The sequence below is a fragment of the Ranitomeya variabilis genome, chromosome 1, assembly GCF_051348905.1.
Source record: "Ranitomeya variabilis isolate aRanVar5 chromosome 1, aRanVar5.hap1, whole genome shotgun sequence".
NCBI classification, from domain to species: domain Eukaryota; kingdom Metazoa; phylum Chordata; class Amphibia; order Anura; family Dendrobatidae; genus Ranitomeya; species Ranitomeya variabilis.
The window spans coordinates 514,996,259-515,021,686 of NC_135232.1; the positions used below are offsets into that span (position 1 = coordinate 514,996,259).

The 25,428-nt window shown below is 40.1% G+C and overlaps 1 protein-coding gene across 10 annotated transcripts in view; it reads left to right on the forward strand.

Annotated features, from left to right (window-relative positions):
• Nucleotides 1-25,428, forward strand: part of PTPRS (protein tyrosine phosphatase receptor type S) — a 721,726-nt gene that overhangs the window by 512,875 nt on the left and 183,423 nt on the right. For 7 of the 10 annotated variants that reach the window (XM_077253515.1, XM_077253581.1, XM_077253506.1 and 4 more), the window contains 3 exons: nt 9,991-10,578; nt 11,136-11,233; nt 19,830-20,083. In XM_077253515.1, the coding sequence (XP_077109630.1) occupies nt 9,991-10,578; nt 11,136-11,233; nt 19,830-20,083 (940 nt within the window). The remainder of the gene's footprint in view (nt 1-9,990; nt 10,579-11,135; nt 11,234-19,829; nt 20,084-25,428) is intronic. The other 3 variants (XM_077253572.1, XM_077253588.1, XM_077253563.1) reach the window with 2 other exon arrangements.

The window sequence follows — 25,428 nt, forward strand, 5'->3', positions numbered from 1 at the left end:
GATTTATAAATTACTCATTTTAAATTTAGAATGATTTAGCCATTCTCATATGGATTTTAATAGTATGTATACCTCCTCAAGTTTAAGAGATGTATTTGTTTTCAACAGATGGCACATAAAAAAACATTGTGGCCCTTATATATTTTTGTCTAAGCTATTGATAATGTATATAAAAAAAAATCTAAAGCTGAACTTTCCATCATGTATCGTAGACCCCAGAAAACCACTGCTGACAGGGGAAGTGGGGGTCAACACTGAGGGTGGATGGGCAAAACAAGTAGGAAGCCCCCCTATGGGTACTAGACCCATGAAACAGTAACTCTTTTGTGGGCACCAACCAACCATGTGGCAAAAGATTGCACCATTTACAAAATTAGGGAAATTGATATAGAAGGGTTAATGTTATTTCTGTTATAGATTTGGTTTTTATATTACCCAGCCTTATACGCTAATAGTCAAGCATTCTATACTTATCTCATATGCAATGTATTAAGATTAAGCAAAAACATCATGTTATGGGTACATGATAAAAAAAATCACCATGACCTGGGTAACAAGGAAACAGGAGGGGGACCATGAGTTACATTGCTGTAAATGGTATATTGTTGTACATGGGATGTGTTCTTTTTTCCCCTATTTGTTTCCTATTTATATGCCAAGGTCATGTAATGGAAAGAGTACATGCTCCCCAAGAAGAATCTCTGGTAATTCCTAGTTGGGCTTAGCATAAAATAGAATCTAAACTTTTCAAGTTAAAAAACTACACAAAATGAACCCCTAAAATATAACTTTTATTAAGAAAGTTAAAGCAAAATACGTTGTAAGTCCATGTTAGTAGGTGTACACACAATTCACTAATATCTAACCACAATATACTGCGTGTATATATATATATATATATATATATATCTACAAAAGAAGAAAAAAGGTTTTCCAAAAGGAGAAAAAAATAGTATAATATAATGTATAGGGACTATATAGCCCTAGAATTCCCTAATGGATTCCCTGCCTCCCAGCGGAGGTTGACACCCTAAATTATGCGATTTGGAGTCCCTGCCCCTTCATGGCTTTCCCTTGGGACCCTAATACACCCCTAACATAGTGTAGCACTGGTAATGTCAGATGTACAACCCTGGTTGTGTGTAAGATGCATACATAATAATCCAAGTTGCATATAATGATCAAAAAATGATTGCACTGAAAAATGTAAAAGAAAATAGTCAATATATTATGAATGATAGCCTCCTTAATTGATAAAGCTTGGTGTAAATAATGTGATCTCACAAAATCAACCTCTTTTTCAAAGACCCAATACAGACAACTAACTTCTGTCTATAGATACAGATAGAGCCAATGAAAAGGGGTGTCAGATATGTTAGATTTTAGAATCGTCGGACCTCCAAGTTAATAAGTAAGGTACATGTGGTGTAATAGCACAAAGTCATTGTATTTTTCAAAAGAGTCTAATTCATGTAAACCTATACAGATATATGTCCCAGTCTATAAAAATGATGCAAGACCATCAAAGGAGAGAGGGAGGAAAACAAAATCTGCCAGACTTCAATATAGATAACACACAGAAATATATATGTATGCAGAGACACCAATTATAGTCTCTAAACAGACACATCAACACCCAGGGTAAACATATAAATAAATAAATAAGATGTTCTTTTCTTTGATAATCAACCAATCCCATAGCTGTAATCAAATCCGGATAGTCAAGTCCTGACACAGACAGACAGATTCATCAGGGGATCATATGACTTGCTATAGATATAGCTAAGTGGAATCATCGCTGCCAATGTTTTAATGCAGCGTCACATCTGGTGTAGAGTGAGGCGTGGAACACTGGTTACGTGTCAAAGTAGTTCCACATAACCTTACAAGTTAACATCTGCTTAACAGAGAGGAGAAATTGAAAACTAAAATCTAGATTTTATTCCACTCTGCATTCAGTATTCCATGATGTGGCCAGTTTAACATGCTCAAACTGGCAAAAGGTCCTAATGAAGGAGATACAGCTACAGTGATTGAGTGTAATTTGATTTTTATTTAAGGATGATGAGTGGTTTATATTTATATCAAACGTATACAACGGTATCACAATGGCTATGTTAATTTGTATAGTTCTTTCTTTGAGAGCACAGGTACTGGTACCAAACCATGTCACATTTTTGTTTTCTCATTGCAGTAACTTTATAGTTCCTATAGGTGGCACTACAGTTCTAGTGCTCTCTGACGATACGATTTGCATATAGTAATATTAAAATTGACCAACAAATACATATGGCACCTATATAATTCATATGGAAATTCTATAGACACAAGGAAGGGTTCCTCAATGGAAGTTGTGAATAAACCAAAAGCAGTAGATGAAAAGTATAAACATTTTCTTCGGGGCAAATCAATGGTTTTATATATATATAATCTTATCCCTATTAAATCTTCCAATATGATACCTGCCTAGTCATGGAGTTGGCACCCCTGTTTCCCTTTTGCTAATGCCCAAACATTATCATAAATACATGATTACTCAAATCAGGTCCTTACTAAATACCTCACGGATCCTAATTTATCGGCATAGATATTAGCAATAAAGATAAAAAATGCAAGGATTAAATTGTCGCACAAGGGGCATGACAACTTATGTAGTATGTGAATATGTCCCCAGTTAATCGCTCAATGTTTTTCCCCCAAAGTGAAACAGGGTTCTTTAGGAGATCAAAAGCAGAAGGTGCATAATTGCTACCTTAGAAAAGAGGTGCTGTGTGTAGTGATACATGTATGGTGCGGGGTCTTGTTTGCAGTCGAGTTTTGACAATCTGTGTTATCTATTTATTCAGGGTGGGGTTTCTTCTAGTAAACTTTCCAAGGTCCTGAAGTAAAAGTAGCTCCTTTTAGGCTACGTGCACACGTTCAAGTTTGTTCGCGTTTTTTTCACGATAAAAACGCTATAAAATCTCATTAAAAACGCATACATTATGCATCCTATCATTTAGAATGCATTCTGCATGTTTTGTGCACATGGTGCGTTTTTTTCCGCGAAAAAAACGCATCGCGGTAAAAAAAGCAGCATGTTCATTAATTTTGATTTTCCGCCTTTTTCCTGCAATTCTATGCATTTGGAAAAAACGCACAAAAAATGCGTCAAAAACGCATCAAAAACGCAAAAAAAATGCATGCGGATTTCTGGCAGAAATGTGCGTTTTTTGTCAGGAAATTTTCTGCAAGAAATCCTGACGTGTGCACATACCCTTAAAGGTGGCATTTGCATTTAACTTTAATCCTTTCATTTCAATGCAAAAAAACCTTATAATTAGTAGTTATATTGCATTTATTTATATAAATCTTGATAAACCTAAGCAAACATGACTCGCTAGAAGTCTTTCTAATGAAGTAGCTGGACTAAATGAGAGATAGTTTCAAAGAGAAATGCAAGAAGAGAGTGAACAATTCTAGAGACCGTGTATGAAAGTACGGTACCTCTTCAATTCCCTGCCTATTTAGCACTAAACTCTGGTGGCCACATGAGTCTTGGTTTACAAATGCTAAACAATGCTATGCCATAATGTCACTGCTGCGGCCAATCATTAGCTTCTGTGGTCCCATGGTGTACTTACTGTCATCACTGCTTGCATGCCGGTATGCCAGGAACTACAGCACATGAACATTGGAGCCAGTGATTGGCTCCGGATGTCACATGCCAGTGCGCTGTGTCGTCACTCACTACCCTTGGCCAGGGACCACTCATGCATCTGTATGGGATTTGTGCGGCGGTTACCGCTTATCTTATTTTTGTTTACATTTTCTGTTTTTTTTTTCAGTTTTCTTTTGTTTTGGGGTGGGGGGATTGTGAAGAAAGGAATTTCTACAATAACTACTTTACGCCAACCAAAGCAAAAGTTCAATACAAGGTTGTGGAGCTTAGTGGGGTCTATAGATTACTCGTCTCCTTGATGCACTAAAAACTATTCTGCAAAATCACAAAAAGCTGTTCCAGATTACTGTGCCTTTACATTACATCTGGTGTGTTTTTTCATTAGCTTTCTCTGTTTTTACCTTCCATACCTATAGTGCAACTTATTGTATGCAATGCCATTATTTTGACTGTAGGAAGATGCAACGTATAAGGATCAGTTCATATGCCCACCTACACATTCTGTTTTTCTGTTCCATTTTAGAAACAGTCCTATTCATTTCATGTATCTGCACACGTTATCTGTTGCATTTGTTATGCAAAATGAAGCAAAGGGGCCATATTGTTTATTATAGGCTCTATTTGTTTTTTGTTTGGTGTTTTTTTCTTTTTAGAATGGAAAACATTTTGCAAGCAGAACTTAAATAACATGTCCCCCTAAATACGGTAGTTTAAAGGGAACCTGTCACCCCCCCCCCCCCAGGCGTTTGAAACTAAAAGAGGGAACTTGTGCAGCAGTAATGCTGCATTCTGACAAGGTGGCTCTTTTAGTTATAGGTGCTGTAACTGCAGAAATAATCCATTTTGTAATTTGTCCTAAATACCTTTCTTCAGTCCTGGAGGCAGGTCTTCCCCCCCGTGCTGCAGACGCCACACAGCCGTCACTCAAGTCTTCTTGGCACCGGGAGCCGCCTCCTCAGCGCTGTTTTGAAATCAGCCGGCGCCTGCGCTCTTTTGTCATGCCTTGGGCAGGCGCAGTGAGCGCTGCCCGTCCTCTGTCATCATATGCAGTCTAGCTGACTGCGCCTGTGCGGCCGCCCTGCCTGTGAATCCCAGCCCCGCAGTGTCTTCTGATTTATTCACATTGCGGGGCGAGCAAAAGGCCAGCAATTCTTATACCACTCACCTCCACCAATTTCTCTACCAGATAAGACCCTATTGCACTTGTTGTGTCCCTCTCTTTATACTCACTTCAGTAGAGCAGTTCTACCTCTTCCGCTCTGCTCTATCGACAGGGCATAGATGTCGATGTCATGCTGATTGACAGCCGGCTCCCTGTAGTTATGCAGCGGGGAGCTGGCTGTCAATCTGCATGGTATTGGCAGTCAGGCTCTGTCAACTGAGCAGAGAGAAAGAGAAGTTGCTTTACTGTCGACGTGATGTCGGCAGAAGCCCCAGAATCGCCAGCAGGAGCTGTCTGTGTTGGCAGCAGGTAGTTAGCAACTATGTGCCTCTTAGTCCTTAAGCACATAAGAGAAAAATAGAATAGTACCAAATAATCACTTTAAAAGATGTTAAACAGTATGTTATACAGGGGTTGGACAAAATAATGGAAACACCTGGAAACATCAGTAAAAGTTAGTTTAATTTGGTGTAGGTCCACCTTTTTTGGCAATTACAGCCTCAATTCTCCGAGGTATGGATTCATACAAGGTGTGAATTGTTTCAAAAGGAATTTTAGCCCATTCTGCAGTAAAAACACCCTCCAGTTCTTTGAGTGACGATGGCGGCGGAAATCGACGTCTAACTTGAATCTCTAAAATCGACCATAAATGCTCAATATTGCTCAGGTCTGGGGATTGTGGGGGCCAGATGAGATGCTCAACTTCATTAGAATGTTCCTCGTGCCACGCTTTAACGATTCTAGCTGAATGAATTGGTGCATTATCATCCTGAAAAATGGCGTTCCCCTCCGGGAACAGTGCTTGAACCATTGGATGCACTTTGTCGCTCAAAATGCCTAAATAATCTCGGCTGTTAATTCTTCCATGAAGGGATATCATTGGCCTGGCGGATCTCCCAGATCATCACAGAACCTCCGCCATATTTTACGGTTGGGAGAAGGCAGTCTGGATGGAATGCTTCTTTCGGCTGTCTCCAAACGTACACTCGGCCAGAGGTCGGAAATAGGGTAAACGATGATTCGTCTGAGAATATATCAAGTCTCCACTGCTCTAGGGACCAATTCTGGAGGTTTCTACACAACTCTAAACACTTGGAAACATTTGTCATTGAGAGCAGCGGTTTTCTAATTGCAGCTCTTACGTGGAATCCAGATTTGTGCAGCTCCCAACGAACAGTTTTTGTGGAAACTGGGTTCTGTAGGTGTTCATTGAGCTCAGCAGTGATTTTCGGAGATGTGGTCTTGCGATCCTCTCTCACAATTCGCTTTAGAGTCCGACGGTCTCTCTCAGTCAACTTTGACTTTCGGCTGGACCTGTGCTTTGCTGCGGACATTTTTCCTTCTCTTTCAAATGCAGTCATTACTTTGGAGACAGTACCTCTTGACACGCCAAGCATTCGGGCACTTTCTGGTACACTAGCGCCTGCCATATGAGCACAAACAATTTGGCCTCTTTGAAAATCCGAGAGGTCTGCCATTGGTATCAGGTTCTCATCAATGTTCTTACAATTATGCAAAACAAACAGTTAATTTACACACACATATCACATAACACAAATAATCAACTACAAAACATTACCATATGTCACGGTTTGCATGTTTATCACATGTTCGAAGATTATGATGCCAAAATGTTAGGTGTTTCCATTATTTTGTCCAACCCCTGTATATGCTCCAAAAAGGTACTATAGAGAATACTAGTTGTGCAAACTACAAGCTGTTATACAGCTATGGCAACAGAGAATTGGAAAGGTTAAAATGTAACCATGAAAAAATATATATATTTAGTTCACCAGTTTCAAAACAGATGCAGTTGTTACATAGAGCATTGTCTTCCCTGGAATCTGTTAGTTATGACGTGTGGGATTGCAGACTGACCTCACGTAGAGACAGAGGTAAAGGCTCGGAATTATTTATTTCCAATATCACATCTCTTTACAGGATTTCTTATGCATCCACTTTCCTTCTTCCTCTCCAGAGTACCTGCTCACTTATATGCTAATTTCGTATAATAAATACACATAAATAATTTATTCTTGGAAGAGTTCAGTATCTGTATGAAATGTTAGAATATTGTGAGGTGTTAAAACATCAGGAGGCCCAGCCACTTTAATAATATAAACTGTCCGTTAGTAAATTCCCCAAAACACAGATAACCACAAAAATAATAATAAATACAGTAATAATAGGTACAAGTGGTCTTGTTAAAATACCAAGAAGATATTGAAAAATATAAATGAAAAAAACAATTAATTGGAAACAGTATACAAATTATAAAATGTTACCTTTTAAGCTAGTATTCTCTTCAGAGAGGAAGAAGACTGACACCTGTTGGGGGTAGCAATCCTAAAATTCAATATTGACATTTTATCGAGCCTTGCTACATGACTTAGGATAAAAGTCAAACCAGACACTCCATTTGGAGAAATGTATTTCAGGTCGTATGCCCCTTATCAGTTCAAAGGGGAGATCTGATTTGGCTAGGTGAGAAGCCTCTGACATGGTGTTAAAGCCCTTCAGCCCTGGGTAATTTTTCATTTTCCATTTTTTCCTCCCCTTCTTCTTCCAGAGCCATGACTTTTTTATTTTTCTGTCAATATGGCCATATTAGGGCTTGTTTTTTGTGGAACGAGTTTTACGCTTCAATTACACCATTTATTTTACCACATAGTGTACTGGAAAATGAGGGAAAAAATTATTTTTTGTGTTTTTTATTTACTATGTTCATTACATGGTAAAACTGACCTGTTTATAGGATTCTCCAGGTCAGTACGATTACACAGATACCAAATATTTATAGGTTCTTTTTATCTAAGTGGTGAAAAAAAATTCTGAACTTTGCATGAAAAAAAGTTTGTGCGTTTGTCGCCATTTTCAGAAACCTGTAGCGTTTCCATTTTTCAGGATCTGGGGCTGGGTGATGGCTTAGTTTATGCACCTCAATCTGACATTTTTATGCATACCATTTTGGGGTTTTGAGCACCTCTTATGGTGTTTTATTGCAATCTTGCGGCAACCAAAAAAAGTAATTTGGGCGTTTTTATTTTTTTTCTTTACCCTGTTCAGATAAATTTCCGTTATATTTTGATAGATGGGATATTTCTGAACGCAGCCATATTTGTGTGTTTTTTTTATTTTATTTTTAGTGGAGTGATTTGAACGCTTTGTATTTTTTACAAATATTTTATACTTTTTCAAACTTTTTTTTTCCCCTTTTACTGTGTTCAATAGTCCCCTTAAGAGAATCTCCTATCCTCCGATAACCTGTGTTAAACCTAGCAGTGCTTCAGTACTGCTACTGTATGTATAGTAAAGATCATGATCTCCCCTGACCACCGGCCACGAGCCTGCATTCACAGGAGATTCACAAAGACAGGCACCTGGTTTCATGACCACACATGTGCTTCCCACGATCATGTGACAGTGGCACTGATGGGTGGGAATTGTGATGCGCTTCTGGACGGCGTGTGTTAAATGATGCTATCAGTGACTGAGAGCGGCATTTAACTGGTTAACAGCCACTGGTGTATTTCAGATTAAGAGGCCCTTGATGGCTGTTTTAAATGAGCCATCAAGTGCAGGGAAAGATTCTGGCTCAACATCAGAGCCCGTACCAAAGGTAAGGACACTGCTGGAGCATCAGGTTTGGCTTTTTTTTCTAAGTCATGTGGCAAAACTCATTAAAGGGCGATATTGACTTTTAAGATTGCTACCCCCAATAGGTGACACTATAATTTCATGCATCTTCCTATCTGAAGAGGATATTTGTATATTTAAATTCCTAGAGGAGCATTTCAAGGTCTATAAGTCTCCTTACGCTGGCTTTGCACTCTCCTCAAGGCGAAACAGTCCCCCTTAGGTCGAACATTTTAAGCAGCTATACAAATTAAACTTAATGTCATCCAGGATGGAGTCAATTAAGGCATGTTTTACTTTAACAGATGATCTTTCACTGGACATTTTTTTAAACTTCAAACTTAATATCTCCTCCCTTTGTTGCTGCTCTACTGATTCGGGAACAGTTTTTCTTCTGTGCTCCTTAGTTTCAAAGTATATTATTATTAGTAGTATTATTATGCCCTCTAGCAAAAAAAGAAGCACACTGTCCGTCAACCAACTGGACGTATACCACAGAACTTCTCTTTGGGTATTTGCTTTTCAGCCTCTGACACTGGCAAATCAAGACATGTCTGTGCCCACAGAGAAGGTCTGGGGTACACACCCAGCTGATTAAAGGGAAAATTTGCATCAATAGTACCATGCTAAGCAGTGGATTAATAAAATCAATTAATTGTTAGGAAAAGGTGTGCATTAAAGGGAGGACTGTAATCACCATAAGTATACTTTGATTGTACTGCGAGTCTGTGGACATGAGTATACATTTCTAATATTTATTTTTACTGTATCATGTTGACAGTAGCGAGTCAACATCATTACAGTTAACATTTCCTAATAAACAATAAGTCCCAATTTTATTTTTCGGATAATAATTTTATATTTTTTTATACATTTGTCATGGTCTATTTTGTTTGTTTTTTTTGTGTTTAATGCTGTAACTATTTTGCACTTTACTTTTTTGCCATCTTTTGATATATGCATTACTAGGGTCCACAATTAAAAAGCAGAGCCTATTTCAGAACTATAAGATGTATTTTAATATTATAAGGCACAACAATAGGAATATCAAAGCCATTTTAGAGCAGATTGACATGTATTGAATCATAAAAATGATAACAGTTTATTTCTGCACCACAGTACCTGTTTTTTAACTTGTATGCTTTTTATTGTTGATAGTGCCCAAATCCAATACTTTTACACATATGCCCTAGTACACATAAGATCAGGTGAATCCACTTTCAGCCTTCTCCAATGTCCTTGTACTAATTTAATGCTATTTAAGGACAATCATTGCATTAAAGGCTAAAAACTATATGGAAATTGCTCTTTTTGTTGTTATATCTATAATTCACAAAGCAGTGCCAAATGGGTCATAAGGTTACAAGCCCACCACAGCACACTCATTTATTTGCCATTAGAGTTACCACTTGTTGATACAGACTAACAAACAGCAAAGCGTGTGTGTTGATTTTGGAACATGAATTCTCATTGGTAATCATTGTTTACAAATATGTTGTGTATCCTATCAAAAATGTTCTTTCTCTTATAGTTTCAGGAAAACCTGATCTTTCTGTCAATCAAATATCGGAGAGCAGCCTGCTAATACAATGGGAACCAGCAAGTGAGTCAGTTGGACAAGTCTTAGGTTACCGCCTACAATTTGGGTGTATTGATGCTAAAGTTCTGTCAGTGCTAGAGTTTGGAGCTCAAGAAAAGAAATACACAGCCAACAACATCCATAAGGGTGAAAAGTACATCTTTAGAATGGCGGTCAAAAGCCGGGCGGGCTTTAGTGAGGAAGCGTTACAAGAGTACATGATACCGGAGGAAGCGCCAAAAGGCTACCCTCAATTAACTGATGCTAGCAATATTACTTCTATGTCTATCCAGCTAAACTGGTTGCCTCCTGTTCTCGCTGAACAGAATGGTGTTATCACCAAGTATACATTATCCTATTGGGTTGCCAACTCTCCTGACAAAATGCTGGAAATGGACCTACAATCTTCTGACAGCTCTTGCTTGCTGAGCAACCTGAAGCCTAACACTGTTTATGAAGTCAAAATGCGTGCACACACCAGTAAAGGTCCTGGGCCTTACAGTCCAAGTGTCCAATACCGCACTTTTCTTCTAAATCAAGGTAGGCCTTATCAGTCTTAATTTCTTGGCTTTAATTTTGAATCTTGAAAGCAAGCAGGTAAACTACAACATCCTTCAGAACAAGTGCAGTCTTGATAAGTGGCATGGTGCTCTTTCTTCCTTATTTTTTTTTCTTAATATGGGTGATTCTGAAAGTATTTTCAGGTAAGTGTTTCCCCTTATTCAAGTTTAGTTAAGACACTTCTCATGAGTTTCTGGGTTCACGAATGACTTCACAGGTGGGAAACTCCTCTGCATCCCCTTCCTTTCAGTGTGTGTACTGTAAATATACCTGTTGCCATCTCTCATGCTTGGATATTCAGTCTTACCCCTTTTGTGGTTACCTGTCTTACAATGTCATTTCTGGTTCTGGAGTCATGAAGCAAAGTGTGGGCTCTTGTAATATTTTAATTTTAAGTAATTTTGGTATTTAAAACACTCAGTTTATTTTCTTTATTAAAAAGTTCTCTATCCTCTTGAAAGTGGTTCCTAAAAAGCATGTTACTTCAGTAACTTAGAGTCCCGGCCCTCTCCTTTTCTCTCTTCACTATTTTTCAGTACTACCCAAAAATTTTAAGGTCAAAATGGTCACGAAGACTTCAGTTCTCTTGAGCTGGGAATTCCCTGAAAATTACAACTCTGTGACGCCTTACAAGGTAAAATTCTAAATAAATTGTTTTATATTGCAATATTATGTCAGTTGATATGTATATATAGTTTATAAGGCCTTATTTAATTTTGGCTCTTTCATTTTAGTCTGTATTCTATTTTTTAGTAAATGTTTTCAAAGCAAATCTGTCACCAGGTTTATGCAGCACGTGTGACATAGACTCTGTGTCACTCACTTTTCATTATGGAGTAGTTTTCATAAAATCAGGTGCAGCGCAAGCCAAGTGCTGTGAGCTTAGGTGTCTTCTCAAGGATGTGTGTGAGCTTACCAGTCTGTAAGTGTGCAATTTGTGAGCTGCCAACATCCACTCGTTCCTGATTGAGCAGTTTTTCCCAATGGTCAACATGAATACTGTGTAATGCTCACTCATCACCTGTTAAACAGTGATTCATGAGAACTACGACATATAAATATTGTAATTGACACACCACTGATATCAGGATGTCTGTCACGGCTTTCTGTAGACCTCAAAAACTTAGGGACAGTTTCACTTTAAAAGGGTTGTAAAAAGATATCTTTAGATATGTATACAGTGGCATGTAAAAGTTTGAGCACCTCTGGTCAAAATTACTGTTATTGTAAACAGTTAAGCAAGTTGAAGATTAAATGATCTCTAAAAGGCCTAAAGTTAAAAATTACACATTTCCTTCGTATTTTAGGCAACAAAAATAATCTATATATTTTCATCTTTTACATTTAAAAAATGACAAAACGACAAACAGGCCAATGCAAAAGTTTGGGGGATTTGTGTGCACAAATAACTTTGACTTTGGTTTCAGACTTTAATTAGCCTATTAAGGTTATGGCTTGTTCACTATTATCATTAGTAAAAAGAAAGGCCAGGTGATTCAAATTTCTCAGCTTTTTAAAAATTCAGCCTAATATAATCTTGTGCTAAATCAGCCAACAGTAATGGGTTCTTCTAAACAGCTGACTAGAACTCTGAACATGAAATTGGTGGAGGCCCACAAAGCAGGAGAAGGTTATAAGAACATAGCAAAGCGTTTTCAAACTGCTCTATCCTTAGTTTAAAATGTAATTGAGAAATGGCAATTAACAGGAACTGTGGAGGTCAAGATAAGGTCTGGAAGACCAAGCAAAATTTCAATAAGAGCTGCTCGTAAGATTGTAGAGAGGCAAATCAGAACCCTCGCTTGACTGCAAAAGACCTTTGGAAAGATTTAGCAGACTCTGCAGTTGTTCAGAGACACTTGCCCAAATATGACCTTCAGGGAAGACACATCAAAAGAAAACCTTTCCTGCATCCTCACCATAAAATTCAGCAACAAAAGTATGCAAAAGAACATCTAAACAAGCCTGATGCATTTTGGATATAAGTCCTGTGGACCAATGAGGTTAAAATAGAAGTCTTTGGCCACAATGATCACAGCTATGTGTGGAGCAAAAAAGGGCACAGATAAACAACATAATGCCAACCATTAAGTATGGGACTGGCTGGCTTCTACAGGTGGTTAATTATCCTAAACACATGTCAAAATCCACAACTTCACTACTTCAAATGGTGCAAGCTGAAGGTTTTAAAATGACCCCCACAGTCCCCTGATCTGAAGCCAAAGAAACCCAGGAGTTTATTAAAGCAAAGAAGTGGAATATTCCTGAATGGCCAAGTCAGTCACCTGATCTCAACCCAATTGAGCATGCATTTCACTTGTTAAAGACTAAACTTCAGACAGAAAGGCCCACAAACAAACAGCAACTGAAAACCACTGCAGTGAAGGCCTGGCAGAGCATCAAAAAGGAGGAAACACAGCGTCTGGTGATGTCCATGAGTTCAAGACTTCAGGCAGTCATTGCCAACAAAGGGTTTTCAACCAAGCACTAAAAATAAACATTTTATTTAAAATTATTGAATCTGTCCAATTACTTTTGGTCCCTTTAAAAACAGGGTGGCACATGTTAAGGAGCTGAAACTCCTAAACCCTTCATCCAATTTTAATGTGGATACCCTCAAATGAAAGCTGAAAGTCTGAACTTCAACTGCATCTGAATTGTTTTGTTTAAAATTCATTGTGGTAATGTCTATAACCAAAATAAGAAAAATGTTGTCTCTGTCCAAATATATATGGACCTAACTGTATGTACTAGATGGAGGCCTGATGCTCTCGTTCGGGAGGGTGGTAATGTCACGATGGGGCAGGCTTTGCAGTGTTGAGAATCTCTCCCCCCACGTGCTCACCCACCTATCCACTCTGTCTTTCCCCATGTGCTGACTTCTCCTGTATGTGCTCTCTTCTTTGACCTGTCTACCCCATATGCTATCCCCCTTGTCTGCTGTCTCTTTCCTTCCTGTACTGTGTTCTCCCCTCATGTGCTGTCCTGTTTGATCTGTCTCCTCCCTGTGCTCTGTCTCTCTTTCCGCGCAGGAGCAGTAAATCAGACCGCTGCCATCTTTGTGCAGACAGATAGAGTCAGTCACATTAAAACTGTGCATGCTCTCTTCCTGTACAAAGATGGCAGTGGTCAGTGAAAAATTCGGCTGATCCTGGCGGTGGCATGTTCGCTACAGTGTTCCGCTTGTGGTACCGTGCAAAAGGCTGGGTATGTCATATACAGTGTGTGTGTGTGTGGTGCGTACGGCGTATACAGTGTGTGTGTGGTGAATACGGCAAATACTGTGTCTGTGGTGCGTACGGCATATACAATGTGTATTTATGTGTGCATGTGGTGCGTACGGCATATACAGTGTGTGTGTGTGTGGTGCAATGGTGTTTCACTGGTGGTACCGCGCAAGAGGCTGGTACCACCAGCACTTTCCATATTGAGACACCCATCACTTGGGTGTCCCAATATGGAGGTCGGTGAACTTCCGCCGCTTGGAATTCTGGGATTCGGACACATCTAGATGGAACAGGATGTGAATACATTACAAGGTAAGTATATATTAAAAGATATACATATATACTCAGCTCTTGCAAAAATTAAGAGACCACTGCAAAATTTTCAGTTTGTCTGATTTTTCAATTTGTAGGTATATTTTTGAGTAAAATGTAAATTGTTCTTTTATTCTATAAACTACTGATAACATGTCTCCGAAGTTCCAAGCAATAAATTTTGTATTTTATATTTATTTTCTGACGTGAGAAATGGTCAAAATATCGAAAAAATGCATTGCTTGTAGTCCTCAAATAATGCAAAAAGAAAACAAGTTCATAATCATTTAGAAACAACAATACTAATGTTTTAATTCAAGAAGGGTTCAGAAATCAATATTTTGTGGAATATCCATAATTTTTAATCACAGCTTTCATGCGTCTTGGCAAGCTTTCCACCAGTCTTTTGCACTGCTTTTGGGTGACTTTATGCCACTCCTGGTACAAAAATTTAAGCAGTTCATCTTTGTTTTATGGCTTGTGACCATCAATCTTCCTCTTGATTAAATTCCAGAGGTTTTCAATGGGGTTCAGGTCTGGAGATTGGGCTGGCCATGACAGGGATTTAATGTAGTGGTCCTTCATACGCACCTCGATTGACCTAGCTGTGTGGCATGGCGCTTTGTCCTGCTGGAAAAACCAGTCCTCAGAGTTGGGGAACATTGCCTGAGCAGAAGGAATCAACTGTTTTTCCAGGTAACCTTGTATGCGGCTTGGTTCATACGTCCTTCGCAAAGATTAACCTGCCCAATTCCAGCCTTGCTGAAGCATCCCCAGATCATGACCGATCCTCCACCAAATTTTACAGTGGGTGCAAGACACTGCGGCTTGCAGATCTCTCCAGGTCTCCGTCTAACCATTAGACAACCAGGTATTGAACAAAGGTGAAAATTAGACTCATCAGAGAAGACTACCTTACTCCAGTCCTCTATGGTCCAATCCTTATGGTATTTGGCAACTTCAGCCTGGCTTTCCTTTGCTTATTGATGAAAGGCTTTTCTCTAGCTTTACATGACTTGAGTCCTGTCTCTAGGACCCTGTTATGAATTGTTTTTGGTGTGCACTGCACCCCAGCTGCCATTTTAAATTCCTTCAATAGGTCACTTGATGTCATCCTGCCACTGCTGAGTGACATTCGAATAAGATGATGGTCATCCCGGTCAGTGGAGAGTCGTTTTCGCCCTCTGCCGGTCTGTAAGCTTTGTTGTCCCCAATGTCTGCTGCTTGACTTTGTTGTAATGGACTGCCGTCTTAGAAATTTTAAGGATGAAAGCAACATGACGCTGCTAGTGAAACCAGAATTGAGCCCTTATTTTCCTCTCTCAAGACTTTTCTTTTCAATTCCTTTGGCATGGTTAAAAGTTTTTGTTTTACTCCTATTACTTTTGGGATATTACTAGCACTTGTTTTGCCATCCAGCTTGTCCTATTGCAAGAGGATTGTGAACACCACAGCTTTGTTTTTTTATACTTTCCTTTCATTAAATAAGATTTGGTTCAGGTGATCATCTAATCAGTAGCACATTAAGTAGAATGATGTGTATTCTGGTTGGAATTCAACTGACACTGGAAGCTGGATGGCAAAATCCTGGTTATTCCACAAAATATTGATTTCTGAACTCTTCCTGAGTTAATACATTAGTATTGTTGTTTCTAAATGATTATGAACTCAAAGAGATAAATCAGACAAACTGAAAATTTTGCAGTGGTCTCTTAATTTTTGCCAGAGCTGTATATATACTCTCTCTCTCTCTCTCTCTCTCTCTCTCTCTCTCTCTCTCTATATATATATATATATAGTGCAGAGCAAAAGTTTGGACACACCTTCTCATTTAAAGATTTTTCTGTGTTTTCATGACTATGAAAATTGTAAATGCACACTGAAGACATCAAAACTATGAATTAACACATGTGGAATTATATACTTAACAAAAAAATGTAAAACAACTGAAAATATGTCTTGTATTCTAGGTTCTTCAAAGTAGCCACCTTTTGCTTTGATGACTGCTTTGCACACTCTTAGCATTGTCTTGATGAGCTTCAAGATGTAGTCACCAGAAATGGTTTTCACTTCACAGGTGTGCCCTGTCTGGTTTAATAAGTGGGATTTCTTGCCTTATAAATGGGGTTGGGACCATGAGTTGTGTTGAGCAGAAGTCTGGTGGATACACAGCTGATAGTCCTACTGAATAGACTGTTAGATTTTGTATTATGGCAAGAAAAAAGCAGCTACGTAAAGAAAAATGAGTGGCCATCATTACTTTAAGAAATGAAGGTCAGTCAGTCCAAAAAATTGGGAAAACTTTGAAAGTGTCCCCAAGTGCAGTTGCAAAACCCATCAAGTGCTACAAAGAAACTGGCTCACATGAGGACCGCCCCAGGAAAGGAAGACCAAGAGTCACCTCTGCTTCTGAGGATAAGTTTATCCGAGTCACTAGCCTCAGAAATCGCAGGTTAACAGCAGCTCAGATTAGAGACCAGGTCAATGCCACACAGAGTTCTAGCAGCAGGACATCTCTACAACAGCTGTTAAGAGGAGACTTTGTGCAGCAGGCCTTCATGGTAAAATAGCTGCTAGGAAACCACTGCTAAGGACAGGCAGCAAGCAGAAGAGACTTGTTTGGGCAAAAGAACAGAAGGAATAGACATTAGACCAGTGGAAATCTGTGCTTTGGTCTGATGAGTCAAAATTTGAGATAATAATAATTTTTATTTATATAGCGCCAACATATTCTGCAGCACTTTACAATTAAGCGGGGACATGTACAGACAATAAATTCAGTACAAGTTAAGACAATTTAAACAGTGACATTAGGGGTGAGGTCCCTGCTCGCACGCTTACAATCTACAAGGAAATGGGGGGACACAATAGGTAAAAAGTGCTTGTTATTTCAGGTCTGGCAATTACAATAAATAGGGATTTTCATATAAAGCTGCATGATCCTGTCATCAGCCCGTGTGTTTAAGTGCAATAGTCAAGTATCAAGTGCAGTTATCATGTGCATGGAGGGTGTGGAGACAGATGAATAGTAGGGTGCAGATTCAGAATAATATCTGGAAGGAGGGAACAGGGCAAAGTTAGTTTACTAAGCAGTTGATGTGGTGTTAGGGCTAGCGGAACGCACTGAGAAAATATAGTTTTTTATTGTTATTGATGCGTTCGCAGCCCGTGGTCCACCGTGCAGGAATACCTGCTGTTAGCAAATTACAGCACTATATGGTGGTATTGGCTAGCTCTGTTAACTCACAGAACAGCCTTGAAAGCAAAGCACTGCGCCCTGTTAGACTTTACAGGAGCACAGGCTAACTGCCCAACAGAGAGCAGTCAGTGGTCATGCATGCACACAAAACTCCTCGCCGGAGGTGCCAGCATTCTAGTGGCTTATTTCAGCCAGGTCCCTGAATACACACAAACACACAAACTCCTCGCCAGAGGTGTCAGCATTCTAGGGGCTTATTTCAGCCGGGTCCTTGAACACAATCTTACATGACCACACTGGCGCAAAGCACATAACTTAGAAAGATACTAGTGCATGGCCGTGCGGCCATGCAAGCCCTTTATAGCTGCAGCCAGAACAAGACCTTCCAAGAAGGACTAATAAGAGGCTGCCACAGAGCGTGAGCACCTACAGGAGCTTCCTGAAGGACCAATGGCCTCAGCTGCAGTATCTGATCACGTGACCCTCGATCTCCACTGAGAGATCTTACTCTGGGCATGCTCAGAAGGAGAAAAGCATGACTTAGTCCCAAAAGCATCTCCTCGCCGCTGCCCAGCACTGACTTCAATGGCAGAAGCTGGAAAAGCAGCAGTAATCGTCTTCACAGAGTCAGATTGAGCTAGACGCTGGGACCGACGTCTCCACTGAGCAGCCTCCACTGCGACAGGAGAAGAATGGGAGACCGCAGCAGAGATGGCCTGAGATTCCCCCTGTGCAGAGGCGGGAAGTCGACCCCTAACATGTGGTAGGCTTGTTTGAAGAGATGGGTTTTTAAAGTGCGCTTGAATAGGTCGGAGCTAGGTATCAGTCTGATCGTCTGGGGAAGTGCATTCCAGAGAGCTGGCGCAGCACGAGAGAAGTCTTGGAGATGGAGATGCGATGTTCGGATTACGGGGGATGTTAGTCTTAGGTCATTTGTAGAACGGAGGGCACGTGTAGGGCAAGATCTTTGGTTCCAACCACCGTGTCTTTGTGCGACGCAGAAAAGATGAACGGATGGACTCTGCATGCCTGGTTCCCACCGTGAAGCATGGGGGAGGAGGTGTGATTGTGTGGGGGTGCTTTGCTGATGACACTGTTGGGGATTTATTCAAAATTGAAGGCATACTGAACCAGCATGGCTACCACAGCATCTTGCAGCGGCATGCTATTCCATCCGGTTTGCGTTTAGTTGGACCATTATTTATTTTTCAACAGGACAGTGACCCCAAACACACCTCCAGGCTGTGTAAGGGCTATTTGACCAAGAAGGAGAGTGATGGGGTGCTACGCCAGATGACCTGGCCTCCACAGTTATCAGACCTGAACCCAATTGAGATGCTTTGGAGTGAGCTGGACCGCAGAGTGAAGACAAAAGTGGCAACAAGTGCTAAGCATCTCTGGGAACTCCATCAAGATTGTTGGAAGACCATTTCTGGTGACTAATTCTTGAAGCTCATCAAGAGAATGCCAAGAGTGTGCAAAGCAGTCATCAAAGCAAAAGGTGGCTACTTTGAAGAACCTAGAATATAAGACATATTTTCAGTTGTTTCACACTTTTTTGTTAAGTATATAATTCCACATGTGTTAATTCATAGTTTTGATGCCTTCAGTGTGAATTTACAATTTTCATAGTCATGAAAATACAGAAAAATCTTTAAATGAGAAGGTGTGTCCAAACTTTTGCTCTGTACTGTATATACCTAAAATACAAAGGAAATATGTCATCTGTGACTTTCAGTCTTTTAGAGATCATTTCATCTTTAGCTTCCTTAACTGTACACAATAATAGTAATTTCAACAAGGGGTGCTCAAACATGCCACTTTAAAATATAGAAAAAGTTTAGGCTTACTACTAAAGTATTTTTTTTTGCGCCAAATTATTATGAAGTTTTTGTTTAGAACAAAGAAGCATTAACATGTATTAAAACAGCCCAATGGAATAAAACTAGCTAAGTCTTAGGCTCTTGGTACGAACAACAGCAACAAACTATCAGCAATGTAAGCCATAGAATTTTGAGTTACGTAAAGGACAATGTATATCCTTAGATAAGAATTTTGCTTGTCAATATAATTACCTAAATCCTGAAAGGTATTATAATAATAGAGAAAAAATACATAAAAGGGAACAAAGTTTTAGGAATTTGGAGCAAAAATGGTAAAATGAAAATGGGTGGCATGGGGAGGAGCAAAAAAAAGATCACAAGAGGATTAGCATATAATGATATCTTCGAAGGACATAATCAGAAATGTTTCATCAGTTAACAACTTCTATCAGTAAGATAATAGTATTCTGTGTAGTATGTGTTTTTATTTCACATCTAACAAGTTTTTTAAGTGGTCAACTCCTTTAAGCTCATCTCTTAAATTCTCAGATATAAGCGATAGAATTCAGGCAATTGTGCACAGATTCATTTCGTACTAAGCTCATATTAACCACAAAAGCAGTTGTTTTTATTACTCTTTCTAATTATTGCTATGTCTCTTACCCTAAGATCCAATATAACATGCAGACAGTGGAAGTTGATGGAAGGACAACAAAGAAATTAATCACCAACCTCAAACCGAAGACCTATTATAATTTTATCCTTACAAGTCGTGGGTACACTATGAGTGGCCTTCAGCAAAATGTTGCTGTTTACACTGCCCCTAACATGTTGGGTATGAAACCTTTAATAAATTGGAAGACAGATTCAGATGGTCGCATAACAATAACTCTGCCAAGTGCCGGGACTGCAGAGTCAGTCAGGTAAACGATTTGATAATTATTTTGGCATTTTGACAGAATTGAAACCTTTGTTATAGTATAATTGATTTGATAAATTAAAAAACCTAGTTAACAATACTGAATAGAAGTACGTACCTTTTTGACTTTTATATACACTGCTCAATAAAATAAAGGGAACAGCTAAACAATGTAACTCCAAGTCAATCACACTTCTGTGAAATAAACCTATCCAATTGTAAATCGACACTGATTCTGAAGCTATTTCTCCTGCTGTTGTTCAAATGGAACGGACAGCAGGTAGAAATTGTAGGCAATTAGCAAGACAATCCCTATAAATGAGTGGTTCTGCAAGTGGTTTTGCAGTGGGTGACCACAGACCATTTCTCTGTTTTTATCCTTTTTGCCTGTTTTGGTCACTTTTGCATTTTGTCATTGCTCTCCTCTAGAGGTACTGTACAGTAGCATGAGGTGGTGTATACAACACACAGAAGTTGCTCAGGTAGTGCAGCTCCTCCAGGATGGCACATCAATGTAAGCTGTAGCAAGAAGTGTAGCTGTGTGTTAGCACAGTAGCAAGAGCATGGAGCAGATACTAGGAGACAAGCCAGTACACCAGTAGACATGAAGGGGACTGTATGAGGGCAACCACCCAGCAGCAGGACCGCTACCTCCTTCTTTGTGCAAAGAGGAGCAATGCCAGACCTCTGCAAAGTAACCTCCAGCAGGCCACTAACATTCATATATCTGCTCAAACTGTTGAAAACAGACTCGATGACGGTAGTATTAGGGCCCGACATCCACAAATAAGTATTGTGCCTACAGCCCAACACCGTGCAGGGCGATTGGCATTTGCCTGAGAACAACAAGATTGGCAGATTCGACATTGGCACCCTGTGCTCTTCACAGATGAGAGCAGGTTCACACATGAGAATGTTCTGCTGCCTGCAACATCATCCAGTATGACCGATTTGGCAGTGGGTCAGAAATGGTGTGGAGAGGCATTTCTTTGGAGAGCCATACAGCCCTCCATGGGCTAGCCAGTAGACCCAGACCAATTGTGAGACCATATGCAGGTGCACTGGGCCCTGAGTTCCTTCTGATGCATGACAATGATAGATCTCATGTGGCTGAAGTGTGTCAGCAGCTCCTGCATGATGAAATCATTGATACTATGGGCTGACCTGCCCATTCCCCAGATCTGTGTCCTATCGATCACATCTGGGATATCGTTTCTCGTTTCATCCACCAATGCCACATTGCACCACAGACTGTCCAGGAGTTGACTGATGCTTTAATCCAGGTCTGGGAGAAGATCCCTCAGGAGATTATCCACCGCCTCATCAGGAGCATGCCCAGGCTTTGTAGGGAGATCATTCAGGCACATGGAGGCCGCACACAATACTGAGCATCATTTTCTTGTCTTGATGCATTTCCTCTGAAGTTACTTCAGCCTGTAATTTGATTTTCCACTTTGATTTTGAGTATGATTCCAAATTAAGACCTTCATAGGATATTAACTTTAATTTATATTGATCATTTTTATGTTTTATTGTTCTCAATGCATACCACTATCTAATGAATAAAGGTTTGCAACTGGAATATTTCATTCAGTTATATTTATGATGTGGTATTTTAGTGTTCCCTTTATTTTTTTGAGCAGTACCTATACATGTACAGTTGTGTGAAAAAGTATTTGCCCCCTTCCTGATTTCCTATTGTTTTGCATGTTTTTTAAATGTTTGAGATCACCAAACAAATTTAAATATTAGACAGAGATAACACAGGTAAACACAAAATGCAGTTTTTAAATGAAGGTCCTTATTATTAAGGAAAAAAGAAATTCAAACCTACAGGGTCTTGTGTGAAAGTTATTGCCCCCTAAACCTAGTAACTGGTTGGGCCAACCTCAGCCACAACAACTAAAATCAAGCATTTTTCATAACTGGCAATGAGTCTTTCACAATGCTCTGAAGGAATTTTGGCCCACTCATCTTTGAAGAATTGTTGTAATTTAAGGTAATGCTACAGCATCTCAATCGGATTAAGGTCAGGACTTTGACTAGGCCACTTCAAAGTCTTAATTTTGTTTTCCTCAAGCCATTCAGAGGTGGTCTTGCTGGTGTGTTTTGGATCATTGTCCTGCTGCATAACCCAAGTGCGCTTCAGCTTGAGGTCACCAACAGATGTCCGGACATTCTCCTTCTGGGTTTTTTAGTAGACAGCAGAATTCATGGTTCTATTTACCACAGCAAGTCTTCCAGGTCTTGAAGCAGCAAAACAGTCCAAGATCATCACACTACCACCACCATATTTTACTCTTGGTATGATGTTCCTTTTCTGAAATGCTGTATTAACTTCTACGTGAGATTTAATGGGACATACGCCTTCCAAACAGTTCAACTTTTGTCTTGTCAGTCTACAAAGTATTCTCTCAAAAGTCTTAGGGATCATCAAGCTGTTTTCTGGCAAAACTGAGGCAAGACTTTATTTTCTTATTGCTTAGCAATGATTTTCATTTTGGAACTCTGCCATGCAGGCTATTTTTACCCAGTTTCTTTCTTATGGTGGAGTCATGAACACTGACCTTAACTGATCGGCGTTCACAACTCGAGCAGGGACCCAGGATCTCTCCTCTCATCCGTATCCCCTTCTGTGGATGAGGTGCTGGAGGGAATTACGGACCCTCCGAGAATCCACAACCCTCTGAACCTCATACTCCAGGCCACCTTACTGAAAGCGGAGGAGGCAGGGATGAGGGAGACAATGCAGAAGGGTCATACTGCTTTAATAGGGATTTATGGAATACGTTAGGGATGGAGGAAGCTTTAATCTAAATGCCACAGGATTTACCACCTCTAGGATCCTCATATGGACCAATCAACTTTGGACTTAACTTCTCTGATGGCACTTCAAGTTTAATGTTCTTAACGACAGCCAAACCTTATCCCTAATATTAAAAACAGGATCCATCGAATGTCTTTTATCTGCCTTTCGTTTTTGGCGAATCTGAGCAGTCCCAATATTCTTCTGACACCTCCTTCCAGGCATCCCCATGTCTCTGTATGCGACCTCTACCCCAGGGCATTCAGAACTAATTCTAGGAAATTCACCAAAATGGAGGTGAAAACCATAATTACAGAAGAATGATGAGGTTACAGTAGATTGATGTAGGGAAGAAGGAAGGGAGTTTCAAGCACATCCATCCAATTTGAGTAAAATTTCAATTTTATTTGAACATTTTAAAAAACAATTTTGAGAAAGAGACTCTCTGCCTGACGCGTTTCTGGTGCACCACGGCGCCCTTAGTCATAGGGTCCTATGACTAAGGGCGCCATGGTGCGCCAGAAACGCGACTCCCTTCCTTCTTCCTCACTTCGGCTGAAATCACCAGCAGGTACGGCACCCACCAGCTATATTCAATTGCAACAGCTTATTATATATGTCTCAGCGTGTCAAGCTCCAACTTTTCCCTCTCTCCCACAGACGCTCATAGTAGATTGATGTACTCGACTGTTAAAAGCAAACTCAGCTATAGGAAAAAACGAAGACAAGTCCTCCTGTTGAGCTGCCACAAAGCACCTTAAAATTTGTTCCAAAGACTGATTTGTCCTCTCAGTCTGACCATTGGTTTCAGGATGATAAGCAGATGAAAATGACAAGTCAATCCCTAGTTTACTGCAAAAAGCTCTCCAAAATTTAGAGTCAAATTGTACTCCACTATCGACACAATGTTCAGAGGAAGCCCATGTAACCTTATAATATGAGAAATAAACAACCTGGAGAGTGTCTCTGCATTAGGTAATCCTTACAAAGGAACAAAATGAGCTTGCTTGCTGAGTCAATCAACTACCACCCAGATAACAGTTTTCCCATCAGGCAGAGGCAAATCTGTAATGAAATCCATGGACAAATGAGTCCGTTGTCTTTCTGGAATAGGCAATGGAACCAGTTCCCCAGTCGGTCGGCTATGAATGACTTTGGCACGTGCACAGACATCACAAGCAGATACGAAATCTTTAATATCATTATGCATGGATAGCCAGCAAAAAAGTCTAGCAACGGCTTTCTTTGTGGCAGTATCCCCAGGATGACCACTTAACACGGAATCATGAAATTCCTGTAACACCCTCAATCTTAGGTACACAGGCACAAATAATTTAGACCCCAGGGAAGTGAAAGGAGCCAACAACTGGGCTTCATGAATCTCCTCTTTCAGCTCCTAGGTTACCATAGACACCACAATACCCTGAGGAATAATGGAGGATGGAGGTTCTGGAGGAGAAATGGAATCTAGACTACAAGATAAAGCATCAGCTTTCACATTCTGGCCTGAATGTAATAGAAAAATTAAACTGAGAGGAAAACAAGGACCGGTTCGGGAGAGACAAACTGTATATCAGAGGGTACTGACGTCACAGCCACTGGCGGCAGTGGGGGGCTATGGGAGTCTTCATCAAGTTGTTTATCTGACCCTGCAACTGATATTGCGATGATTGGCCACCTAGTCACAAAGTAAATGAACAAGATCCATACTGGCGAAAAAGAATAACGTATGGGCCAGATGTAATGTGATGCTAGTCACTTCTCACGGTAAAGCTGTGAGTCAGAGGGGTCAAGAAGTCCAAGGTCAGAAGCCAGGAGGGTACGTCATAAACAGAAGGAAGAGACAAAAACGTAGTCTGGTAACGTTCCGAGGTCAGAGTACCAGGAGGATAATGGATCAGAGCTGAAGGGGTTAAACAGGCGGATGGACAGAACGAAGTCTAAGGTCAGGCAACAAATCAAGCATAGAGAACTCAAGGCACAGGAGAACAAACCTCACTGGCTGAATGTACATCTCGCAGTGGTCTGGGAGAAGCTGCTCAGGTACGTAGGCATGGCAATCACTCGGGATAATGAACACCTGGATACAGCCAACCCCTCCCAGTCACAGAATGGATAGTCAAGCTGTCAACACACTGACAGCTTCAGCACGCCCCTGTACCAGATTGGACAGCCGAGCTGTCAGTAACTGCATCCCAGAAACCCTGAGGGGTGGAACCGTGACATGTAATATCTGTATCTGCATATGTATATGATTAGACTATATGGTAAAGTCTTACCAATTGAGATTCGGTGCACACCGATAAATAACAATAAGCACACATCTATTGTAAGTTATCTGCATAGATAATTTTGTACAAAAACTTGGAGACAATTATCTGCTTCAATAATGTGATTTTAAGGGTTGACTTTATTAACAGACTTAAACCAGTTTTCTTGCATGAAAAAGTAGCTGAAGTAGGTTGATTTGATTTTCTGGCAGCCTGACGCAATATTTACACAGCCATTTTTTTTTTAAAACGGGTCCACTCCAAACCAACTTA